Genomic DNA, 22,576 nt, shown 5'->3' with positions numbered 1-22,576 from the left:
TAAACTTAATTATTTTGTTTACAAAGTTTATGAAAGTTACCCCCCACTTTTCTTACTTTCAAGAAGATATTAAAATCTACATTACATCTTCATTAACATTACATTAACAAAAAGGCAACTTTAAAACTTTGAATGTATGTATGCTCACTTTTTGGTGTTTTTGTATAATTTGTATTTAAATAATTCATATGTTTTGTTGGAAAGGTTATGTTAATGTTATGTGATCTACTTATTTTATTTATTTTAATTTTGTTTTTTATGTTTAATTTAAATACATTTTGTTTTATTTTAACTGAAAGCGTAAGTCTTCAATTCCAGTTTTAGTTTATTACGTTTATAAGAGTGGAAGAGTTAGTGGAATGATCTCTGCATGAACATACATGCATTATGAGGGGGGAAATCTTACTTTTTTATATTATTGCAATTCTTATAACAATAAACATACAAGGGCAATAACATAAATTACAAAAAACAAAAATACAATATCAACCAAAAACAATAAAAAAAAAAAAAGTAGGGAAAGCAATAAGAAAATCACGTGTCCATAAACACGTAAAAAATAATTTAGGGCTTTTATCCGCTTTGTTTTTTATTGCATTGAACTATTTCTATTTTAAAATGAGTAAAATTATGTTTTTTCACTACCCATTTACATTTGTGGATAAAGAATTTTCCATTAAATAATGAGCAAATTCACAATATACAAAATTTTGAAGTCAACAGTATATTCATAAAACAATAAAACATCCTTTGGAAAATTTTACATTGCATCATATTTAGAATAGTTTCGATTCTTCACACTTAACGTCACGAGGACTGACGTCTGCTGAAGGACGCGTCTGATTGGTTCAAACGGCAGCACACAGGAAACGGAAGTCTGAGGCAGGAGAGGCTCTCCGTCTGATGGAGGAAGCAGACGGACTATTGTTTATGTTTTTTACTGTAAATCAACGATAAAACACGCGAAAATGTTTACGATATAGCGGCGATCAGCGGGATCTATCGAAACTGAACACATTATATATTTGTTTCATTAAGTTGTTTTATATTTCTGTGGGATTTGAGAAGGTTTTAAAGGGTTTTGTGTGTGTTGTGAAGGTGGAAGGCCAGTTCATATCATAAATAATCAAATCTGATTAAAAACTGACAGAGGAGCTTCAGTTACAGCAAACAGGTAAATATACTGTTTAAATAAAATGTAACGTTATACTTGTTTATAAATACAAATATACCATTAATCTTTTGTTATATAACAGGAAGATTAAAAAAAATCGCTGTATTGTTTATGTATTATTCTGTTATTAAGTGGGTATGTTTATTCGGATCAGTAATCAATCATTTATAATTAGTTAACATAATAATTCAAAGTTTGAAACAGGTAGGTTAATCTGCTGTATTATCATTAGTGTCTGCCTACCAATGGTTTACTATAATTCACTTATTATTAATAATAAACTAAGTAGTTTCATTACTAAAATAATGAAAATAAGTTTTAGATAAAAGCATCTGCTAAATGCATATATGTAAATTATTATACATTTTTAATATTATTATTTTCTTTATTTTATTGACTACATAAGGGTTTTACTGCTTTAATTAATGATCTATAATTTATATAATCAATCAATAATTTTCTTAACATAGTACAAATTCTCTCTTTCTGTTCCAGTCAGTTCTTAGTAATTACCATTAATTACAACACACTTAGTCATATGTTTTGCTCTAGATTACTGTAACATGATTTGATTTTTTTGTTTTTCGTCTGTAGTGCCCGGCGGAGGTAAAAGCCCAGATCTGTCCACTCTCACTCCAGTATATTTGAGTTTTATTGTTTTAATCAAGGGTTTTCAGAGCTTTTAAGAGCATGTACGCACCCCCGGGAACTGCTGCGCCTGGAAACCGGAGGAGGAGAGGTGGAACGGCTCTACCTAAACAACCAGAGCGGAGTTTAGCATCCGCGCTGCCCGGAGCGCTTTCCATCACGGCACTCTGTACGGCCCTGGCAGAGCCAGCCTGGCTCCGCGTCCATGGAGGAACCTGCCCCAGACAGGAGCTCGGTGTCGCAGACGTCCTGGGATATATAGATGACAAACTCATTGCGGGTTGGTATCCCAAACTGAGATAGTTTATAAAAGAAGTCTCTTCTGCTCACCAAGGCTGCATGTATTTGATAAAAAAATACAACAATATTAGTAATATTATTGGTAAATTTAAAACACCCGTCCTCTATTTGAATGTATTTTAAAATGTAATTTATTCCTGTGATTCAAAGCTGAACTTTCAGCATCATTACTCCAGTCTTCCGTGTCACATGATCCTTTAGAAGTTATTCTAATGTACTGATTAGCTCAAGAAACATACTATGTTGCTGCTCAAGAAACGTATTATTAATATCAATGTCGAAAACAGGTGTGCTGCTTCATATTTTTGTGGAAACCGCAAACTTTTTGAATGGTAGTGTGCCTAGATTACAATTTGAAGTTGAAATCGAGTTCTTCTCCTTGCACTTTTAATGATAAACTGTTTTGTTCATTCTCTCTCACAGATTACTGTATCAACTCTCAGTCCATCCTGCTCTTACGGGTCATTGCTGCTTTCTGTTTCTTGGGCATTCTGTGCAGCCTCACGGCATTTCTGTTGGATGTCTTTGGACCCAAACACCCAGCCCTCAAGATCACACGCAGATATGCTTTCGCTCACATCCTCACAGGTACGCATTCATGAAGGATTTACTTCTTAATCTAAATGTAGTTCATCCAAAAATGAAAATGCTGTCATCATTTACTCGCCCTCATGTAGTTCTAAAACTATTAGACTATAATTAATAAAACCTGAGAGGTTTCTGTTCCTCTATTGAAAGTCCTGGTCACCAAACGTTAAAAAAATTAAAAAAGGTCACAAAGGCATAATGAAATTTGCAGTGTTCCTGATCAAAATTGACCAGCCTACAAAGCAATTGCTTATAAATCTCTCATTATGCTATATTATTACCAAATCTTAGATTCAGTCTTTTTGTCAACTTTTGTATTTTAGTTTGGAACTGACTGATCATAGGCCTCATTGATCTGAGCTTATGCACCTCAGTTTTTAAGTGAACATTGCCAAAATTATCCACAAAAATACTTTTTTGTGCATAAGCTCAGATCAGTGAGGTCTACGATCAGTCAGTTCCAAGACGAAATACCTAACATGTGCTAATTGAAAGAAAACGAGCTGACAAAAAGATTGAATCCAAGATTTGATGATAACAGTATAATGAGAGATATGGGAACACTAAATTAGGTAAAGGATTTTCAGCATAACGTTAGTTTTTTGAGGTGAAATGTTCCATTAATTGCGTCACGACTCTGTATTGCAGTGCTCCAGTGTGCTACAGTGATTGGCTTCTGCTACTGGGCTTCGGAACTGATTCTGTCCCTGCAGCAGCAGCACAAGAAGTATCACGGCTCGCTCATCTACGTCACTTTTGCCATCAGCTTCTACCTGGTGGCTGGTGCAGGCGGAGCCTCCATTTTAGCCACGGCGGCCAACCTGCTCCGTCATTACCCCACCGAGGAGGAGGAGCAGGCCCTGGAGCTCCTCTCAGAGATGGAGGAGAGCAGTGAAACATACCCAGTTGACTACGACATTGCCAACCAATTCCAGCCTCCGCCGGCCTACACACCCTGATCGCCAACCTCCGTCACCCCACATGTTCTCTGCCCAACGCCACACCTTTGGCCTTCAGATAAAGCAACGATGTTCAGATTTTAGGTGCGCCATCAAGAATGAATATTTATTATTTAGTATTCCAGATCGTGCAGAATGCCCATATCCATGCACACATTTAAATGAGCTTTTTACTTTGGCAGACAGAGCTTGCGTGCATGGAAGAAATCAAAGAGAATAATTGTGGCATTGCTTGTAGAATTCCATTCGAATTCATCTTGCAGTAGTTTGCATGTATCTGGTAATAAAAACCCAAACAGATTTAGAAAACAGAGTATTTTTTGGCACGCTTTATTGTTGATTAAAGACTTGAAGGGTGCAAAGCATCTCAGCATCATGCTTGTTGAAGATGCATTTACCGGCAGCCTCTTTGGCGTACTAAACTGTGGGGAATTAGTCAAATTTATTTCCAAAGGCATCTTTTTCTGTTTCATCAAAGGTTTATCATGTTTTCCATTTGAAATGTTGAGCTGTACTTTCAACTTTTGTTCCTGTTTTTCAATTGGTCACTTTCCTTTCCTTTTTTTTTTTTTTTAATCATGCTATCAAAGTATCCTTTTATTCATTTTAATGAATCAATAGTCTACAGATGCTGCCATATCTGCACACTTCTGGATTCATCCCATTGCATTAAAAAAAAAAACACATTTTAATCAGTTATTGTAATGTTACTTTAACGCACATATAGCCACAAATACTCAAGATGGATGGATAAATTATTTATTATTTATTATCCAGTTGAAACAGACTCTCAAAGAAACCAGAAAGCAGATATTTTAAGTACCTGCAATTTGGAGGCTTTCAGTTTTGCCAACATCACATTGTGAGTGTGTTGTATATTAATTGGATTTGTTTTTTTTTAGTGAAATTGTGTTTGCTGTGTTTTGATAGTAATAGTGTGAGCTATGAACGAGTCTTAACACATTTGATCATGATTGTATCCACGATTCACTTGTCTAGCTTTTGCTCTGGTCTGATTATTTTTGATAAAATCACTGCATGACATTTGATACTGCACTTGTGTTGCATAAATGGACTGTAATTGTTCAGATTTCACACATGCTGTTCACTTTTGCATACAGTTTTGGTTGTTTTTCTAGTAAACTGGTGGTTTTGTGTTCTAGTTTATTTCACATTTCCTTTGTGTTTCATTTGAAATACGTTTACTGACAGAAAATAAAGAAAAAAATAAAAAATAAAAAATGGAGTCCAAATAACGTGTGCGTGAGTTTTTCCTCAATGCGTGTGCACGTCGAAATCGATGAGCGCGGTAGCCATAGCAACGTTTGATTCACTCAATGCGCGTCTCACCGGCATTTCCGCTCAAACCAGGATAAATGACCTTAATGTGAAGCAATACTCGTTTAAATGTTCTCAATTTGCTCAGTTATTCATATAAATGGCTTCATTTGATCGAATGTTCAGTAAATAAAAGCCGGAAAGAGATGGATGACGTAAGCTGCCGGAATATCGATTATGGAAATGAGGTATGTTGTATGTAAATAAAGCCAGACCCATATTAAGCAGCTACGTTTTACAAAAATCTGACTTATATAGCATATGTTCGCGATAAAATGAACATCATAAAGTTTTCAGCTTTAAAATGTGCCGTGGAGATGCTTATATACTTATCTTTGTCTCATGCAAGGTCTATAGTGCGTTTGTAAACAAAAAACATGATCCTAAGTTCCATGTATTTATAATCTAATATTCATCCCAGTAGCACCATGTCCACCAGTAATCTGCCACCCCTGCGAAACCTGCCCAGCTGGACCAGGGTTCGAGATCTGGACCGGGTGAGATACCCCAGACTTCTGTCCTGTGACTGTATGGTCAGATCTCCACCTGTGGACATCAAGAGCCCAAAAGCAGCTGCCCAGCCCAGGACAGATGCACACAGCACACGCATCGCATCTCTGGAGAAGGATATTCTGTTCCTCCAACAACAGCACAAAGACACGCTGGAGAGACTGCATGCAGAAATTGAAGATCTGAAGCGTGTTAATAAAGGTGTGCTTAATTAAGTGGTAAAATCACATTTTACCACTTAGGGTCTTTAAAACACTAGGATAGGGTGAAAACTGCCATAGACTCTGGAGGAATGCAATAGAGGGACACATTACCCCAATATTCCAGTAGTTAAAATGTTTTTACCCCAAAGCAGTTGAAATACTAAGGCCAAACATAATGAAATACTGATAAAGACTGTAAAACAAACTTACTTCTGTTTAAGGTTGCTGATGATGCTACTTCCTCAAACGTGATGTAAGAAAGAGCAAACCATTGTTTTTAAAGGGGGAAATGTGAATTGAAACCTAATTGGAGGAACAAAATATTTTAAATATAATATTGACATGACATTTTAATTTCAGTTTTAAATGCCAAATCTTCGTGTGATGTATTTTAACATTTTAGATAACCAATTACCTTGTTAGACATCAATTAATATGTAAGGAAGATGCAAACTGGCTGACATTCTACTTAAAAAAGTATTTTAAGGTACATTTTAACATTTGTTTGCATTACTTCCATAAACTATTTTAACTGATCAAGTATTGTCACAATTCAGTCTTGTGGACACAAATAAAGCACAAAAAGACGGTTTTCATCTGAGAATGACCCGTTTTGACGCACACTTGCATACTATTTTTACACTTAAATATTTACTTCTTTTACAGAATTACAGTATCAGCTGATTATGGAACATGAAAATTCTCCAAAAGGTAAGCTGTGTTTTATCAAGCCTAATTTTTCATAATTATATTCATAATATACTCATGCAATGATGCACAGTTTGCTTTAGAAAGACCCTTATAGACTATTAACCTGTGCAGAGGAAAGATCTTTTCTTCTTATTGTTTCTTGTTTTGTTGTTTACTGCAAACTGATATCCAGTGTTATTTTAGTACTATTGAGATACTTTTATAGTTGTTATTAATATTTTAAATTAGTTTTTTGTTTTATATTTAGTTTTAATTTTGCTGTGTTTTTGTCATTTTTATTAAGTTCTTAATATGTAGATATAATTTTTGTACATTTTACTGAGATACTTTTATAGCTTTTATTAATAGGTTTGAATGTTTTTATTTGTATGTATTTTAATTTTAAAGTTTTAGTAATTTTGTTGTTTTTGTCATTTTAGTTTTTAAATATGTAGACATTTTTTGTTCATTTCAGTATTATTGATATACTTGAATAGTTTTTATTAATACTGTAAATTAGTTTGTATTTTCAGATTTTGTTTTAATTTTAACTTAGCAATTTTGTTGTGTGTTTCTGTCATTTGTATTAGTATTTAAATATATAGATATCATTTTTATTTATTTATATTTATAATTTACATTTATTTATTTGATTTTATTTATTTCAGTCTTAGTTATTTTAATACATGAAAAGTACTTTAATTTCTAAAAAACAAAATGACAAATGTTGCCTTGGCAACTAGCTGAAATACATTTTTTAATATATATATATATTATTTCAGATCATGTTTATAGTAACACATTTTCTTTATGGTTTTAACTGTAGTTATAGTTGACTCTAATAACCCTGGTGTGATGCACACAGAGTCCATATGGTCCAGCAGTAACTCCTCAAAATCCAGCAGCATTCCCAGTGTGGATTCCCAGAATTCCCAGTGTGGATTCATCAGGTGCCAAATCTCTATAACCCTTGAGTTAGCATCTCTGATTAACTGACCGCACTTAACCAAGTAAATCACACGTCCTCCTGCTGTGACCCGCTCCAGCTCAGAGGAGGCATCCAAGGCGGGAGGAGGAGGCGCAGTCACATCTCTGCTGCCTCTCAGGATCACCTGCAGCCCGTCCCAGCAGCCCCGCACCCCGACGCTGAAGGAGTGCGAGCTCATCATCCGGCAGCTGTATCACACCAACACTGCGCAGTATCAGGAGGTCAGCAGCGCTTCATTGTGTCTGTCGTGATTCATACATTCATACTTAACACTCATCATGTTCCCTCACTCAGCTGCTGCGGATCAAGACGGTCCTCAGAGAAATCACCTCCAAAAACAGATCGGCCGCTGAAGTTTTCTCTCTCGCAAGAGCATCGCTCTGTGACAACAGCAGGTGCTCCGTTGTTCTGCGTCAATCTCACGAAAACAGTCAAGAAATATCCTGGTCACGCCAAAATCTAAAGAAAAGGAATAAGAAACTACATTTTGCATCTCATTAAATCTGTTTCAAATCTAATTAAAAATGTATTTATTTTAAATGAATATAAAATTTATTTAATTTATATAATTTATACATGTGTGTGTGTCATTTTTAATATAATTGTAATATATTTTATAGTAATTAAAAGTAATTTAAGTATTTATTGGAATTGGGAGTTTACATAATGGGGACTATGATTTTAATAATAACAACTGTTTAAAAAGTATTATTATTGTAATATATTTTATAGTACTCATAAGTAATTAAAGTATTTATGGTAATTTAAAACTTAACAGGATTGTCATTAAAATAAATAATGTAATATGAAAAAATACATAATTTAATTTGTTGTTTTTCTTTTGGGTGAAATGTGCCTAATTTTTATATATATCTGACAATTATAATTATATAATGATAATTTTTAGCATTTACAAAATAAATCCCAGTCAAAATATTATATATATATTTTATTAGAATTTGTTTTCATAATTTTTTATTCATCATTTAAATTGTAAAGCACAAATGAATGGTATCCATGCAATGCACACTATAATAATAATAATTATTTTATTATAGCAACATCACTGGAACATAAAAAATCTTAATGCTCACAAAACAGACTTTATTTTGTTTATAAAGTACAGTTTACTTTTTTTCTTTCTTTTGATTTTTGGGTGAAATGTGGCCTGGACACCTTATTTCTCTATTATTTAATGATATCATAAAATAAATTCTGTTTGCCTATTCAGAATGGATCTCTAAAATCATTGTCACTTTATTTTCACATTTAAACGTATGATTCTTTTTTAGGGGTGAGGTTTACGAGCATTTTCCACAACTACCTCTCAAACCACTGCCAAAGAAACAGTAGGCTTGTTTTTCTATTATCACCATCACCACAGAATACCACAGACAATCCATAATTCTGAAACAGTTTTTGGTCATTTCCCCAGGATCCCGAGTCACGCCGGTAAAGGAGAAACCGTGTTTCTCCCAGCCATCAAACGCAATCTCAGCAGCACCATGTCAGAGCGACAGAGGAGAGCGCAGGACGTGCACAGACTGCGTCTCAGGAGAGCTGTGAACTCTTAACCCTCCTCTGCAGTGAAGGTTACGCTGCTCCACTTCTGTCATTGTGCCATCACGTCTGCTGATTAGAAGGTCTTACGGTTCGAGTCTTTTTTTACTCTATGAAAAGGCTTAAACACCTCAGTCAGTCTCTTTATAAGCTGAAGGAAGGTCAAAAATATGTATTTTTTCTTCAAAAGAGAGAGACGTGAGGAATGAGTGAATGGCTGTTGATCACGTATGAATCCCTAATGAACTAAATAAGAATCTTTCCAGAGAAGCAGCCAAATGTCAAAGATGAGACGAGAGCTAAGCTGCACGTCCTCCATAAACTCTGACAGACACAACATATACAGGATAACTCTCAATCAAAGATTTGATGACGTGAATTTCCCTGAAGGGTTCAAAAGGTGTTCGTTTGACAGAGCAGTTTAAATTCTCATTACTGTTAATACTGTAATTCTCTTTAAATAAATGCATCAGCACCACCATTTATGACGTTTTTGTGTAATTCTTGAGGAATCTGAAGGTGTTTTGCACCAAAGGCCTATTTCTGAACTCGGGGTTTATTTCTTCACTAAAGCTCAGAATGTTTCATCTGTAGTGCACTAGTGTAATCTGGCCGTTGAGAAGGTGCTATAGTGTCCTGTAGGATCTCTAACTGACGACTACAACCCATTGGATCAGTGCCCAGGCCTCCAGCAGACACCACATAGTATTACTGTGTTTAAGAGCCTTATTAAGTAATGGGTTTTAGAGGGCACTATCTCATTCAATGCAATTCAATCAGGTGCTTTAGAGGTCTCAAACAGCAAACGTTCAACACGTTTCTCTAATTCAGCTTACCCAATAAAACATTTTGCTTGTAAAGTTGTAATTGTTTGCTAAATACATCAATACGTGATATTGTCAGTCATTTTGCATATGGAAGTTTTTAGGCAATACAACAAAGGGTTATTATAGTTAACATAAAAAACTTTGCTTCTTGAAATAAAATAAAAGTTTTATTATAACTACTAGCAAAAAAGCGGCATTTCTTATTTTAATCTAGTTGATGTACTGAAATAAGTACCACTGAAAAAAATGATTAAAAACTACATGGAAAAAAAACGAAGGAAAAAAGACAAAAACAACAAAAGGACTAAAATTTTAACTAAAATACAAAAGAAAAAGAAAAACTGATCAAAATATTACTATAATTACTCTACTAAAATAACCACCAGACTACCAGAGAAACGTTTTACATTTGATTGTAATAAATACAAAATGTTTAGAGCGAAAACCCCACTAAAAAGTTTTCCTAAAATAAGAATGGACCCTATATATATATATATATATATATATATATATATATATATATATATATATATATATATATATATATACACACACACACACACACACACACATATATATATACACATATATATAAAATTGTAAAATGCATATGCACATTTTTGAAATTGTACAATGTACATGCAAAAAAATTAAATACTATTTTACATATGTACATTACAAATAAATGTATATATTTTTTATCATAATTATATATGTTCAAGAGTTTAGGCAACTACACAATTTATCAAAATGAAATCAAACAGTTAAACACCTGCGGAGCTGTGAGCTGGCGACAGGCCAGACAGACAGGCCAGACAGTTTAAGGAGGTAAATGCAGGTAAATGGCCGAAGCACCAGCGAAGTATCAACTGCCGGGTGTTGACCAAATGACTTAAGGTAATAAGATAATTGAGGAAGGTATTATTACATAAGCAATGAAGAAAGGAAAAGGGTTGTTCAGACAAAGTATCTTATCTTCTCAGAAACGTAGCTTACAGAGTGACGTCTCACATACAACATTAGTATAAAAGAGCAGGGCTTCCTCTTCTACAGGATCGGACACGTTTAGTTCAGTCTGCACACTCTCTAGCGGTTGATCTCTGTGTTGTAAACTCAGCAGTGTAATCATGTTGGCATCACGGGCACACCTTGCTAAGCAGGCCGCATCCATGCTGGTGCGCCAACCCGCCTGCCTGATGCATCATGGGGGAGACTGGGGCAACTGGGGCAACACCAACATCGCTGTGGTAAGAACCTCAGATGCTACGCACGCACAAACTGGCAGGTTAAAAATGATGGAAGATGGAAGCATTTAGTCTTGAATTTCTTGTTCGCTATAAGATATAGTCTCTGTTTGGTTCTGAATTTGTAACCGGATCTGCTTTTGAAGGTTTTCTCAGGCTGCGGTTGGTGGGATGGAACTGACATCCATGAGGCTGCGTAGTAAGTATACAGCACGGTGGGCTTCAAAATATCATTATTTTGGCCGTTTATCAGTAAAAACATCGAAGGATCCTTAAAACAAGCTTCATTTATGGTAACACTTTACAATAAGGTCTCATTTGTTTACAAACTAATAATGACCAAAATATGTGAACCTGGACCACAAAACCAGTCTTAAGTCGCTGGGGTATATTTGTAGCAATAGCCAAAAATACATTGTATGGGTCAAAATTATCCATTTTTCTTTTATGCCAAAAATCATTAGGATATTAAGTAAAGATAATGTTCCATGAAGATATTTTGTAAATTTCTTACCATAAATGCATCAAAACTTCATTTTTGATTAGTAATATGCATTGCTAAGAACTTCATTTGGACAACTTTAAAGGCGATTTTCTCAGTATTTTGATTTTATGCACCCTCAGATTCCAGATTTTCAAATAGTTGTATCTCGGCCGATCCTAACAAACCATACATCAATGGAAAGCTTATTTATTCAGCTTTCAGATGATGTATAAATCTCAATTTTGAAAAATTTACACTTAAGACTGGTTTTGTGGTCCAGGGTCACATATTTCAACAGCATTTATTAACCTTTGTTAAATGTTTGTTGAAAATGTTAGTCCAGTGCATTAGCTACTGAAAAAAAATGTAGTAGAATGTTGAGATTATTAAATGCAATAAAAGTATTGTTCATACTAAGTTCATATTAACTAATGTTTACAAATAAAGCCTTATTGTAAAGTGTTACCACATTTATTTTAGAAGCAAATTGTGTTACTTTCGTTACCTTATATGCAAATAGATTTCTGTAGTTTTGAGCTTAAACATCAGTGAATTTTGTTGCATTTCTGACTAAATCAAGAAACTTTTATTTGCAAATGAGTTAAAATTAGATCGGAGATATTTTTCCTTATGCATTGTAAAAATAATAATTATAATAATTGTAAAACATACTTGAAAAAATGATTATTTGCAGTGCAGCAGAAGGGCTTTTGCAGTAGCATCATTTGAAACATTAGCCTGTCAATAGCGGAGTGCTCTTATATTTTTATAACGTACGGATCTGTTTGGATTATGTAAAGGATAATGTACAGTCACTTAGTTGTTATCACAAAATAAACTGTGACAGGTTCATCAAGGGTTTATTTAGAGATAATGACTGCACATGATCCTTATTACAAGACTACATGCCAAATAAATAAATAAATATTGATTTGAACTGAAATGTTAATATCTAGGTTACCTGGTTTAGTTCAGCACCTGAGCTTAAAAATATTTTGACAGCTAATTGATCAATCAGAATTCAGTATCCTATAAAATAAAATGAATAAATAATGCTGTGTCTCTTCGAAGCACCATGTACCACTTGAGCCGTAATGGAGCCCGTTTTCAGATTTTTGCTCCAAACCAGCAGCAAATGCACGTCATGGACCACATGAAGATGCAGCCATCATCAAGTGATAACAGGTAGACATCATTAAAATGAAATATAACATTACATTTTCTAATTACACAACCTTTCATATAGCCATTCTGCGTATTTCACTCAACTTGTGGAAACCAAAAAGTACCATGGAAACATGATGTTTTATGGGAATGTCATCGATTTTTGGATGTGCAGCATGGAATTTTTTGAAGTAGCATTGTAGTGATAGTTCACATTATAGTATATTTTAAAGTACCATGACCATCTGATACCAAACTGTTTCCTCTCCGCAGGAACATGATGATGGAGTCTGCACGATTCAGCCACGGCCAGGGCATGATGCAGATGATCGATCTGTCCAAACTGGACGTCAGCAGCTTTGACGCCGTCATCTTCCCTGGAGGCCACGGAATAGTCAAGAACCTGTGAGAGAGACAGTCTTTTAGCTGATGAATGCTAATGCAAATATAAATGTTACTGAAAATGAAATCAATGCAAATACACTCCAAAAGAAGTGCATTATCCTGACAGGCCAGATGCACATATAAACCATCAAGAGTCCGTCTGCATATGCTTAAACTTTGATGACCCTCAGATTATGTGCAGATTGGCTTTTTCACTATTAGTCACCCGAGATCTACCTCTATTCCTGGAGCGAAAATCCTCTTATCATGTTTCACTATTAGCAAACAATTGGTTAAGGCTAAGTGGAAATAAAGGCGATGGATGAGACTAATCCACGTCTGAGCCCAATCCGGTTTCAGATAGCCCAGTTACACTTCACCACCTTTACAAACTCTAGATCTGAATTGAGAAAGTTCCTTCAAGGCTTCAAGAAGTGTTGGGTATATATATATATATTTTTTTTTTCATTCTTCATTTCTTATGTCATGTCAAAAAAAATATTAGCAGGGTAAAAAAAAAAAAAATTGTCAACGCTGCATTTCTGCTGACTTTCACATTTCATGTGCAGGTCCACCTTCAGCAAAGACGGCAAAGACTGCAAGCTGAATAATGATGTGGAAAGAATTATGAAGGAATTCCACCGTGCTCGCAAGCCCATTGGGTATATGACTCTAAAATATTAAAACTGTGAATATAAAATCTGAATTTAACCCTTGTTTATACTACATAAAGATGAGTGAATGACAGCTATTTAAGATTCTGCACCGTTTTTAGGTCACTAATCAAATTAGTAACACTGATCACTAACTGTTGGGTATAAATGGTCAGATTTTCTTGCTTCGCCTACATTTTTTTAATTCAAATTATTCTGATATATTCTAGTAAGGACAAATGCTGTATCAAAGCTTTAAATATCACTTTCAAAGTCATTCTGATGGTACACTGACCTTTATTGAGGCGAATGGCTTCATTTCCCCCCCCCCAAACGTCTGTTTTTGGACTAAGTTTGGTACGAAAAACCGCGAAAAGCGCGGATCGCTTTAAGGCGGCAACAAATGCACGTGCACAGCTATCCACCATAATTACGACAGTGAATTCACTCACTTAACTGTAGGGGGCTCCATAGTTGCAAAAGTATACAAACCACACACAGCTGCTTTAAATCAGGAAAATGTAAATTAGAAGAATTTTCACTTGTGGTCTGTAAATATGATTCATTTAAATTGTTTAAATCAACTGACCTCAATCCTGCACTCTCTTTGGCTCAGTCTGTCTAGCATGGCTCCTCTCCTGGCGTGCCGAGTGCTGCCCAATCTGGAAGTCACGATGGGTTACGAGCGTGACGAGAGCAGCCGCTGGGGCCGCTGGCCCAACACCAACATGGTGCAGGCGGTCAAGAGCATGGGGGCCCGTCACAACACCCGTGAACCTTACATATCCTTTCACTTTCATTTTTAACGTATCTGCCAAACGTATTATAAATTTTTTTAAGTGTAAAACACCATAAAGTGTGCCTTTTAAATTATGCAAGAAGTCACTGCATCTCTAAGCATATGTGACCCTGGACCACAAAACCAGTCATAATTTTTTGAAATTGAGATTTATACATCATCTGAAAGCTGAATAAATAAGCTTTCCATTGATATATGGTTTGATAGGATAGATTATTTGGCCGAGATGCAACTATTTGAAAATCTGAAAGCTGAGGGTGCAAAAATAATCAAAATCGCCTTAAAGTTGTCCAAATGAAGTTCTTAGCAATGCATATTACTAATCAAAAATTACATTTTGATAAATATACGGTAAGAAATTTACAAAATATCTTCATGGAACATGATCTTTACTTAATATCCTAATGATTTTTGGCATAAAAGAAAAATCTATAATTTTGACCCATACAATGTATTGTTGGCTATTACTACAAATATATCTGTGTGTGACTTATGACTGGTTTTGTGCTCTAGGGTCACATATACCAACTAAATGTCATACCAATATGAAAACATGATTTCCCCTTAACTGCCCATCTCACGAGGCCTATGTGGACGAGAAAAACAAGGTGATCAGCACTCCAACCTTCATGTGGGAGACTGACTATCACTACCATTACATCTTCGATGGCATCGGGAACATGGTCAAGCACGTCATGCGTATGACTGCCAAGTGATTCCCGTGAGATGCAAGCAAGATACCAGAAGGCTTTCACACTTAACTTTAGGTTGACCCGAATCCGCTATTATGTGGACATACAGAGAGTAAATAAAGAAAAGCATAACAGTGCAACTCTTGTGTTGTACTATGTATCATATAGACCTTTTCTCCCACTGTACATGCAACCAAACCATATACTTGTTATTTTTGAAGCAGATGATAACTGAAAGGCTCACATGACATAGTAACATTTTAGTGGAACATTTTATTTTACAAATCATACAAAAATGTGCGACAACATTTATAAAAACAAATATAAGAACAGATATAAAACTTTTTTTTTTTTTACACAAAACTTTAACTCTGTTCCCAAATGTAAAAACAAACAAAAACAACTTTAAATGTATTACAAAAATGTACAGCAGCATCTTAAATATAAGATAGATTCATGTTTTCTCAAAACATTCATGAACGGTTGTACAAAATTAAAATAGAAAAGTAAAAATATTTACAACACTAAGCACAGACTGACAGAGAGCCAGAGATGGATGTCGAGATCCATGAGCATCTATGTTTTTGTTTCAGCCATTTTAAATATCAATTTTAACATCATTCAGTTCTTTGCATTAAAGTGAAACAGATATAGAAGAATTATAAAAGAGAACTGGCTGCAAATATGTTTCTCTTTGGGAATGTTATTACAATAGTAAAGAGGCCAAATTGTGAGGAGAGTTTGATCGAGTATTAAGGAGGCTAAGCTCCTTAACTCAATATTGGCACTGAGTTTTTGCTTTAAATTATAACAGAATTTGGGACTTGACCAAAATGAAAATGACAAAGAGTTTAAGATGAATTCAGTTTCAAGATATGGTGAAATATACACAAGAATGGAGCCCAAATATACACATAGTAAACAAATACGCAACAGCAACATTATATTCATATACATGCACTCATGTATATGTAAAATGCAACAACTTTATACATTTCAGTTGCTTGAAATATATTTTCTTGGCTGCAGTATCTGATTGTCAAAGCAGACTTTATGCTATACTGTTGTTTTGGTTCGGCTGATTGGAGAATGTAAAAACCCTTTGGATGTACAGTTATATTTCCAGCATGTATATTATCCACAATGGATATCAATTTCATTTACAAAATCGGTATCATAATGGTATGATACTTCTAATTAGTCTTTTCTTATTTTCTGTAAAACTGTACTTCTGTACCCTAACCTTTTAGTCTAAACAGATAGAAGTGAAATCTGGGATTGATGACAACAGATAAATACAAAGTCAACAAAAGACAGAGATACAAAAGCTACATTCCATATACTGTACATTTTTCAAGTTTAGAAAAACCAGTAGGAACTGAATGCACCTTTACAGCATCATGGCAATGCTCTTTATTCAGCTTCAGGATGAATATACATCAAAGCTGGTCGAGGATATTCAAGTCTGGATCCTTTGCTTTCTCAGGATTTGTTAGGTTTGAACTTAAAACCAATTTGTCTTCTTTCTTGGGATGCTCTGGAAATATAAACACAGGGATTGTGGTTAGTTACCTACAAGAGATAAACCAAATAAAACCTTGGGTTTGCATTGAATTTAACACGGGAACAAGTAGGCATTTTATAAATGTCTGCTAACACAACAATTCCTGTTCTTGAGGCCATAATGTGAATATGCCACTTGCAGAATCTTATATAGTGACATGAACATTTTGCCTACAAAGTGAAATACTATGCAGATAGCCTGATTTAAAACAATTATAGATCAATATGGATATTGTAGGTCAAAGGAATTAAAGGGAGGTAACGGACCAAGGTAAGTTCTCAAAGAAGTGCGGAGCTGGAGTCAGAGTCTGGGTCAGGGGGGATGCAGGAATCTTGGGAGCAGGATTGCTGGGCTCTGCGGTACTCCTGGAACTCCTGTCTCAAGGCATTGAAGCGGGCCTCACTGAGGGAACGACTGTACCGGTGCTGAGGAGGCTGGGATACTAAGGGAGGGCTGATAGAGTACAGGCCTAAGAGGAGAGGAAAGGAGCAGGAGGAGGATGGGTGAAGTTTAATAGGTACAGTTATAGGTTCAAAGGAAACTCAGGCCCAACCCCAATTCTATTTTATACCCCTTCACCTACCCCTTGTCCCTTGAAACAGTGTCAAGGGGTAGGTGTGAAAATTGGGACACCACTACTATACCTTTACATGTGATCATATGTCGTCTAGCTCCTACAATACACACACCTATACTGGTGTGCATTAGAGCCTTACCGTTCTATATTAATGCGCTGCTTACTGACACACACACACATATTGGAGATCGCGCAGCTCACACATCCAGGAGCAAAGAAACTTGTCAAAGCTGCCCCACGATTCTAATTAATAACAGTTTAAATACTGAATCGCTACATTTCCAACAACGAGAGGATAAAATCACTGGTTTTGAAGTAAACTCACTCATTGTAAAGAGAGATGCAGAGACGCGCATACACGCAACTTTCATCTCTCTCTGTCTCTCTCTCGAATTGTCAATATTTGTGAAAAAAGTTTAGCCATTTCTAATTATTGGGGGGACTAGCCCCCCTCAATGTCTATGGTGGTTACAGCCCTGATCAGACATGAAAATATGTTGTGGCACTATCGTGCAGTCAGTAATGATATGACGTTAGCTAACTTTAGCGATTTTTGGCAAACGGTTCTTTGAATAACATGACCGTAAATATGAACACGCTTTACATAAAACAAACTATTATTTTTCATTAAAATCTTTATTAATGCCAAAAATTCTTACATTTATGGTTTTTGTTTTGCTCGCTCAGGCATGCTGCTGTAGCAAGTTGACGCTGACAATTCTCATACCCCTTCATTTGAAGTGTGGTCCCGAAAAATCTTCATCTTTATCTTCCCTTCCCCTTACCCCTACCCCTCCAACCAAAAGAGAATCGAGACACCCCTACCCCTTCAAGTGAACGCGCCAAACGGAGGGGTAGGGGAAAGTGGAAGGGCTAAGGGGTAGAAATGGGATTGGGCCTTAATTTACCATTATATTTAGTGTGGGGAATGATCAAACATGCTCAAAGAGTTTAAAGTTCTTACGTTTACTCTGGAAGTCCTGGAGGCCAGCAGTGGAGCGGGGGCGATCTTGCCTGAACTCCTTGCCTCGCCCAAAGCCTGCATGTGTCCGCTCCATCTTCATGGCCTCCAGGATGTCGGGATCCACAGAGCATTCCACAGCATCCCATTCGTAACTCTCATCTACTGAGGTATTTCTTCTAGACACACACATATGCAACAATACACAGTGAGACATACAAAATGACAGTGATAGAAATGTGTAAAAAACAAAATAAGAAATTGGTAACTGTTCTAGCTGTCTTTGGTGAGGTCTTGCCTCAAGCATTTCTGTATCAGCTTCACCTTTTGGACCTCTGTTCTCTCACGTCTTTGTCTGCCCTGTGCATCTCACTCTCCTCGGTGGTCTCTGGCGAGCTGAGTAAGGTTGGGGTGATTGAGAGAGACTGGCGTAGATGCCCATGTCCATACGGTCCCACACTACCCCTTCCACTGCTCTGGCTGGCGTAACTGGCTCTGCCCCCATCACCTCTTATATCCCGGCCTTCTGTCTCTGTGAAGCCCCTAGCTGCACCCATCCCATTGTCCACCTGTCTCGGAAAGTCTTGCTCTCGTTGGGGGAAGGATGTATGATATGGTGAGGGCCAGCTGTAACCTCTGGGTAGGAAAGGCCTTGGTGGACCCCTTCTGGGTTCTGCAGGATGCAGATAGTCCACCCTGGCCACTGGTCTGGTAGGGCCAAAATGTCGAGAGGGGTCTTGTGGGACATACTTATGCTGAACTGACCTGAGTGTTTCTTGATAAGACAGAGGCCACCTAGAAGAATCTGGAAAGACTGCTCCCTGTCGACGTGGATCTGATCCCCTCCTGGAAGGAAGGGACGATTCCATGTGTTGTGGTGGATCTGGGACTAAGGGACCAGGTGTGTGATAGGGGGTTTGCATGTCAGCTCTTTCAATATGCTGACGTCTCTCTAGACTATAGCTGTTAGGAGGCTGAAAGGGCACTGTTCCTCGCCATGATGCGCCAGACATGGGATAGTAACGTGCAGGAGTACGACCCAAACTGTATGATTTGAGCCTTATGTCTGGATGGGGAAATTCATCTCTGTAACAAGTCTCAGAGATATAAGCTCTTGGATTTTCAAAATGTTCCCATCTAGAACCTAAACTAATGGACTTTTTTAGGAAAGGACGTGGTTGCCCGACTCCAGAGAGGGTCCTACAGGGACCGATGCTGACTGATTTCTTCATGAAAGGCACTGGAGCCTGGTATATCCTTGAGGATATCATGTTTGTCCGGTCACCCTGAGTCTGAGGTCTTTGATATTGTTCAGATGTAGAGTCTGGACATTTGGAAACTATTGCTGCCATGCTTTTAGCTGTGTTAATTAATGTCTGTGCTGGACCACGCTGAGTAAATTCTTGTTTGTGAGACCCTGAACTCTGAGAAAGCAAAGGCTGAGAACTCTTTTCCTTTTCTTTAGACGGTGAGAAGCCTTTATTGCTTGTGTCTGAGGTACCTGGTTTATCACAAGTATTTCTTGCTTCTAATTGTGAACATGGTTCAGAAACTGGAATACTTCCAGGTTTAGCATGTTCTACAGGACTGTTCAGGGTGCTATGGTCATGAACAGCCACATTCTGCTGACAAATATTGGTCTCAGAGTGGTCTTGACCATGTTTTTCCCAGATTTTGGGTACAACATCAGGCTCATCTCTTAACAGTGTCCCGGTTTCTGCCTCGACACTGGGTTCAACAGATTCCGAAGACTCTTCTACTGGATCATCTACACTCATTTCAATGAAACCCGGAAGACTCAGGTATTCCAGGATAGTACTGGTCTGCAGTGGCGACATCCTGGCTGGTTGGGGAGCAAGCTTAACTTTCACTGATTCTGACATTCTCGAGAAATTTGACTGATCACTTTCTGCCTCATTTTCCAACAGGGTCAGGGGTGAGATCCGACTAGGGCTTTCACTGAAGACACATTTGTCACTCTTTCTGGATCGAGCCCTGATACCCTCTTTCTCTTGTTCACTGTAAGGCAATATGGAGCTGGAATCATCACTCACTATGACTTTTCCCTTTGCTCCTGCTTTCTGATGATCATAGGGCAATGTAGAGCATCCTGATGGATTACGACTCAGTCTGTCTTTTTGAACAACCCTTACTTCCTCCATGTCTGTAACACTTTGAATCCTGGGATTAAGGTAATGTAGGTTAGGACCAGTATCTCGATCTTCTCCTGCCACCACTTGGTGCAGCTCAGATGGTTGAGGACTCAAGCGAGCAGGGGTTGTTGATCTAAATGCCAGAGCCTCTTTTTCAATTTTTCTTTCTTGTAACCATCCTTCTTCAACTAAAGTACTGTTGGGCAGCTCCTCCTCCTCTTCAAGGTGACTCTCCGGGTGTCTGATTCGTGCCCCACTGAGGTTGGTTCTACTGTAAGAGGGTATGTCCCTGGTAGGAGAGAAAGGTGAGAGAGAGGTATATTGTGTGGCTGGTGAATGAGAAACATCTGCTGCAACTGAAACTTCAACACTGGCAACGCCTTGTTGACGTGTATGAGGGTAGAGTGAGCGAGGTGTGTTCCCTTCAGACAGGCTCTGCACTGGCATCTGGTTGGTGGGGGACGTCACAGGGCTTATGTCCCACTGGATGTATGTGGAAGATAAGGAGGGAAGTCTCTCCATGGGACTGCTGGTGTTGCCGAAATAACAGCCCTTTCTATAGTCCGATACACGCTGGGCCAGGCTGCTGGGTCTGGATTTTTGCCGTAAATGGATGTCTTGGGGCTTCCAAACAGGGTCTTCTGACTCAACACCTGTCCATTTTCTTAAGGGACTTGCAGACTTGGCCCGCCTCTGTTCTTGCTCATGTGCCTGTGCCCTTCGGCTGGCTGTGTAGTGTTCTAACTCCCTCTCCATTTGCTCACGTTCCTTCACCAGCTTTAAACATTTGCTTAAGTTGTCCCTTTCTCTTTCACCATCCAGCTGAGTTATCATAGTGCTAGGCTCTGTCAGCTGGCTGTCTCCACTGATGGGCTGATAACGTGCTTGGTGGAGCAGCCTCTCTCTCTCTAAAGCTTGAGCTTTCCTGGTTAAGCTCGGAAAGATGTCCTCCCTATGACTGGCACTCCGGTATTTTTTTAGTGAGTCACTTACTCTTTTTTCACTGCAGTCAGAATAAAAGCTGGCCCTCTCCAGCAATGCCTCAGAGCAACCCTGCTCATCATCAGAGTAGAAACAGCCATGGCGGGAGAAGTTTCTGGCCATTGCCTTCACCCTGCCAGGTGAGTGAGGGGGTCTTTCTGGATCTGGAGAGTCTACTGTCAATACCGAGGGCATCTTTCTCTGTCTATCCCTCTCTGAACTTACAGGATTTGATTGGTTGGACTCTTTAAAAGATCCATTGTTACTTCCTCCACCGCTGCCTCTACCAGGGGATTGTGGGAACTCCTTTTTGAGGTTCTTTTTGATGTGGGTTGATGTGGAGTTTTCTAGGTCATGTTGGATAACGAAGCGCCCATCAGGACTTCTCGATATGGATTCAATAGCAGATGTGGGTGATGAAGATCCCCCAAAGTGGCTCTCAAACTGGGTGTAGTGTGGAGGTGGAGAGGATGAGGACAGAAGCTGCCTTCTCTGATCCTGGTACTCACGGCGGCTGCCTTTATCAAAAGAGGAACGGTCTGAACGATCGGAAGAGGATGAGTTAGGGAAGAAGTTTAAGGGAGGGCATAGCTTTAACTTCAGCACACTGTCGGGACTGTCAGAAGGCGAGTGAGCTCTGTGGAGAAAGAACACAGAGAACATTTAGGGAAGGAAGACAAGAAGGCTTCATCCCTTCAGGCTGCCATTTCAAAAGCCAATTGTAGTACAGTGACAATGATGGAGAAGCGTAGGAATGATGCATGCACAGCAAAGATGGACACTTACTGTGGAGATGAACTCTTCTGGAAGGCAGAGGGGATATCTGAAACGGTGGGGAGGGTGCAAAGTTCATATCATGCCACACATAATGAGTCATAAGATGAAGTGACAAAAATAAAAGCAGCCTCATCAGAAATGCCATGCATAACAACACCACTGACAGCTGAGCACAAATACATGATTTCAAATGTCATGTATCAGTCTTTGAGGCATTAAATGTCTGTACGCTTATAGCGATTGGACTGGAATGGACTTTAAGAATGGACTTAATGAGGAGTCAATGCATTGCTCACTGTACAAAACCATTTGATTATCTAAGACTTAAGTACAACACCCATGTATCTGAATGCTGCAG

At 37.7% G+C, this 22,576-nt stretch overlaps 4 protein-coding genes and 1 long non-coding RNA gene across 8 annotated transcripts in view; 3 read left to right on the top strand and 2 right to left on the bottom strand.

The window, feature by feature from the left end:
• The first annotated feature begins 857 nt into the window (after nucleotides 1–857).
• Nucleotides 858–4,250, top strand: tmem127 (transmembrane protein 127). Its single transcript, XM_058784097.1, has 4 exons — nucleotides 858–1,174; nucleotides 1,769–2,102; nucleotides 2,546–2,710; nucleotides 3,359–4,250. Exons 2-4 carry the CDS (start codon nucleotides 1,865–1,867, stop codon nucleotides 3,667–3,669), a joined length of 714 nt encoding a protein of 237 aa, XP_058640080.1. The 5' UTR covers nucleotides 858–1,174; nucleotides 1,769–1,864; the 3' UTR covers nucleotides 3,670–4,250.
• A 718-nt stretch (nucleotides 4,251–4,968) lies between these two features.
• On the top strand, nucleotides 4,969–9,433 carry LOC131545359 (coiled-coil domain-containing protein 74A). Of its 3 annotated transcripts, none has more exons than XM_058784094.1 (8): nucleotides 4,969–5,195; nucleotides 5,432–5,718; nucleotides 6,387–6,431; nucleotides 7,237–7,360; nucleotides 7,457–7,619; nucleotides 7,693–7,793; nucleotides 8,691–8,747; nucleotides 8,834–9,433. In XM_058784094.1, the coding sequence occupies exons 1-8, from the start codon at nucleotides 5,185–5,187 to the stop codon at nucleotides 8,970–8,972; spliced, it is 927 nt and encodes a 308-aa protein (XP_058640077.1). In that variant the 5' UTR covers nucleotides 4,969–5,184; the 3' UTR covers nucleotides 8,973–9,433. The 3 variants fall into 3 exon arrangements, with proteins under 3 accessions (XP_058640077.1, XP_058640075.1, XP_058640078.1); XM_058784092.1 differs by having other exon boundaries at nucleotides 4,970–5,195; nucleotides 5,429–5,718; XM_058784095.1 differs by having other exon boundaries at nucleotides 4,973–5,195; nucleotides 5,429–5,718; nucleotides 7,276–7,360.
• Nucleotides 7,718–14,437, bottom strand: LOC131545364 (uncharacterized). The gene is made up of 3 exons (XR_009272418.1): nucleotides 14,304–14,437; nucleotides 12,914–13,080; nucleotides 7,718–7,857 (listed from the first exon to the last, which is right to left on the bottom strand). It is a non-coding gene; the product is annotated as an uncharacterized LOC131545364 (long non-coding RNA).
• On the top strand, nucleotides 10,520–15,347 carry gatd3l (glutamine amidotransferase class 1 domain containing 3, like). Its single transcript, XM_058784099.1, has 7 exons — nucleotides 10,520–11,032; nucleotides 11,176–11,228; nucleotides 12,585–12,698; nucleotides 12,951–13,082; nucleotides 13,631–13,723; nucleotides 14,331–14,496; nucleotides 15,095–15,347. The coding sequence occupies exons 1-7, from the start codon at nucleotides 10,913–10,915 to the stop codon at nucleotides 15,227–15,229; spliced, it is 813 nt and encodes a 270-aa protein (XP_058640082.1). The 5' UTR covers nucleotides 10,520–10,912; the 3' UTR covers nucleotides 15,230–15,347.
• A 1,590-nt stretch (nucleotides 15,348–16,937) lies between these two features.
• Nucleotides 16,938–22,576, bottom strand: part of igsf9b (immunoglobulin superfamily, member 9b) — a 44,038-nt gene continuing 38,399 nt past the window's right edge. The window contains exons 18-21 of one of the 2 annotated variants that reach the window (XM_058784090.1): nucleotides 22,228–22,264; nucleotides 18,632–22,078; nucleotides 18,311–18,486; nucleotides 16,938–17,238 (exon numbers count right to left, since the gene is read on the bottom strand). In XM_058784090.1, coding sequence (XP_058640073.1) covers nucleotides 17,048–17,238; nucleotides 18,311–18,486; nucleotides 18,632–22,078; nucleotides 22,228–22,264 — 3,851 coding nt within the window. In that variant the 3' untranslated portion in view covers nucleotides 16,938–17,047. Of the gene's footprint in view, nucleotides 17,239–18,310; nucleotides 18,487–18,605; nucleotides 22,079–22,227; nucleotides 22,265–22,576 lie in introns of those variants that run through there. The other variant, XM_058784091.1, reaches the window with a different exon arrangement.

The sequence above is a fragment of the Onychostoma macrolepis genome, chromosome 08 (genome assembly GCF_012432095.1).
Source record: "Onychostoma macrolepis isolate SWU-2019 chromosome 08, ASM1243209v1, whole genome shotgun sequence".
NCBI classification, from domain to species: Eukaryota; Metazoa; Chordata; class Actinopteri; order Cypriniformes; family Cyprinidae; genus Onychostoma; species Onychostoma macrolepis.
The sequence above is the reverse complement of the archived record's forward strand: the minus strand, read 5'-3'. Positions and strand labels throughout refer to the sequence as shown.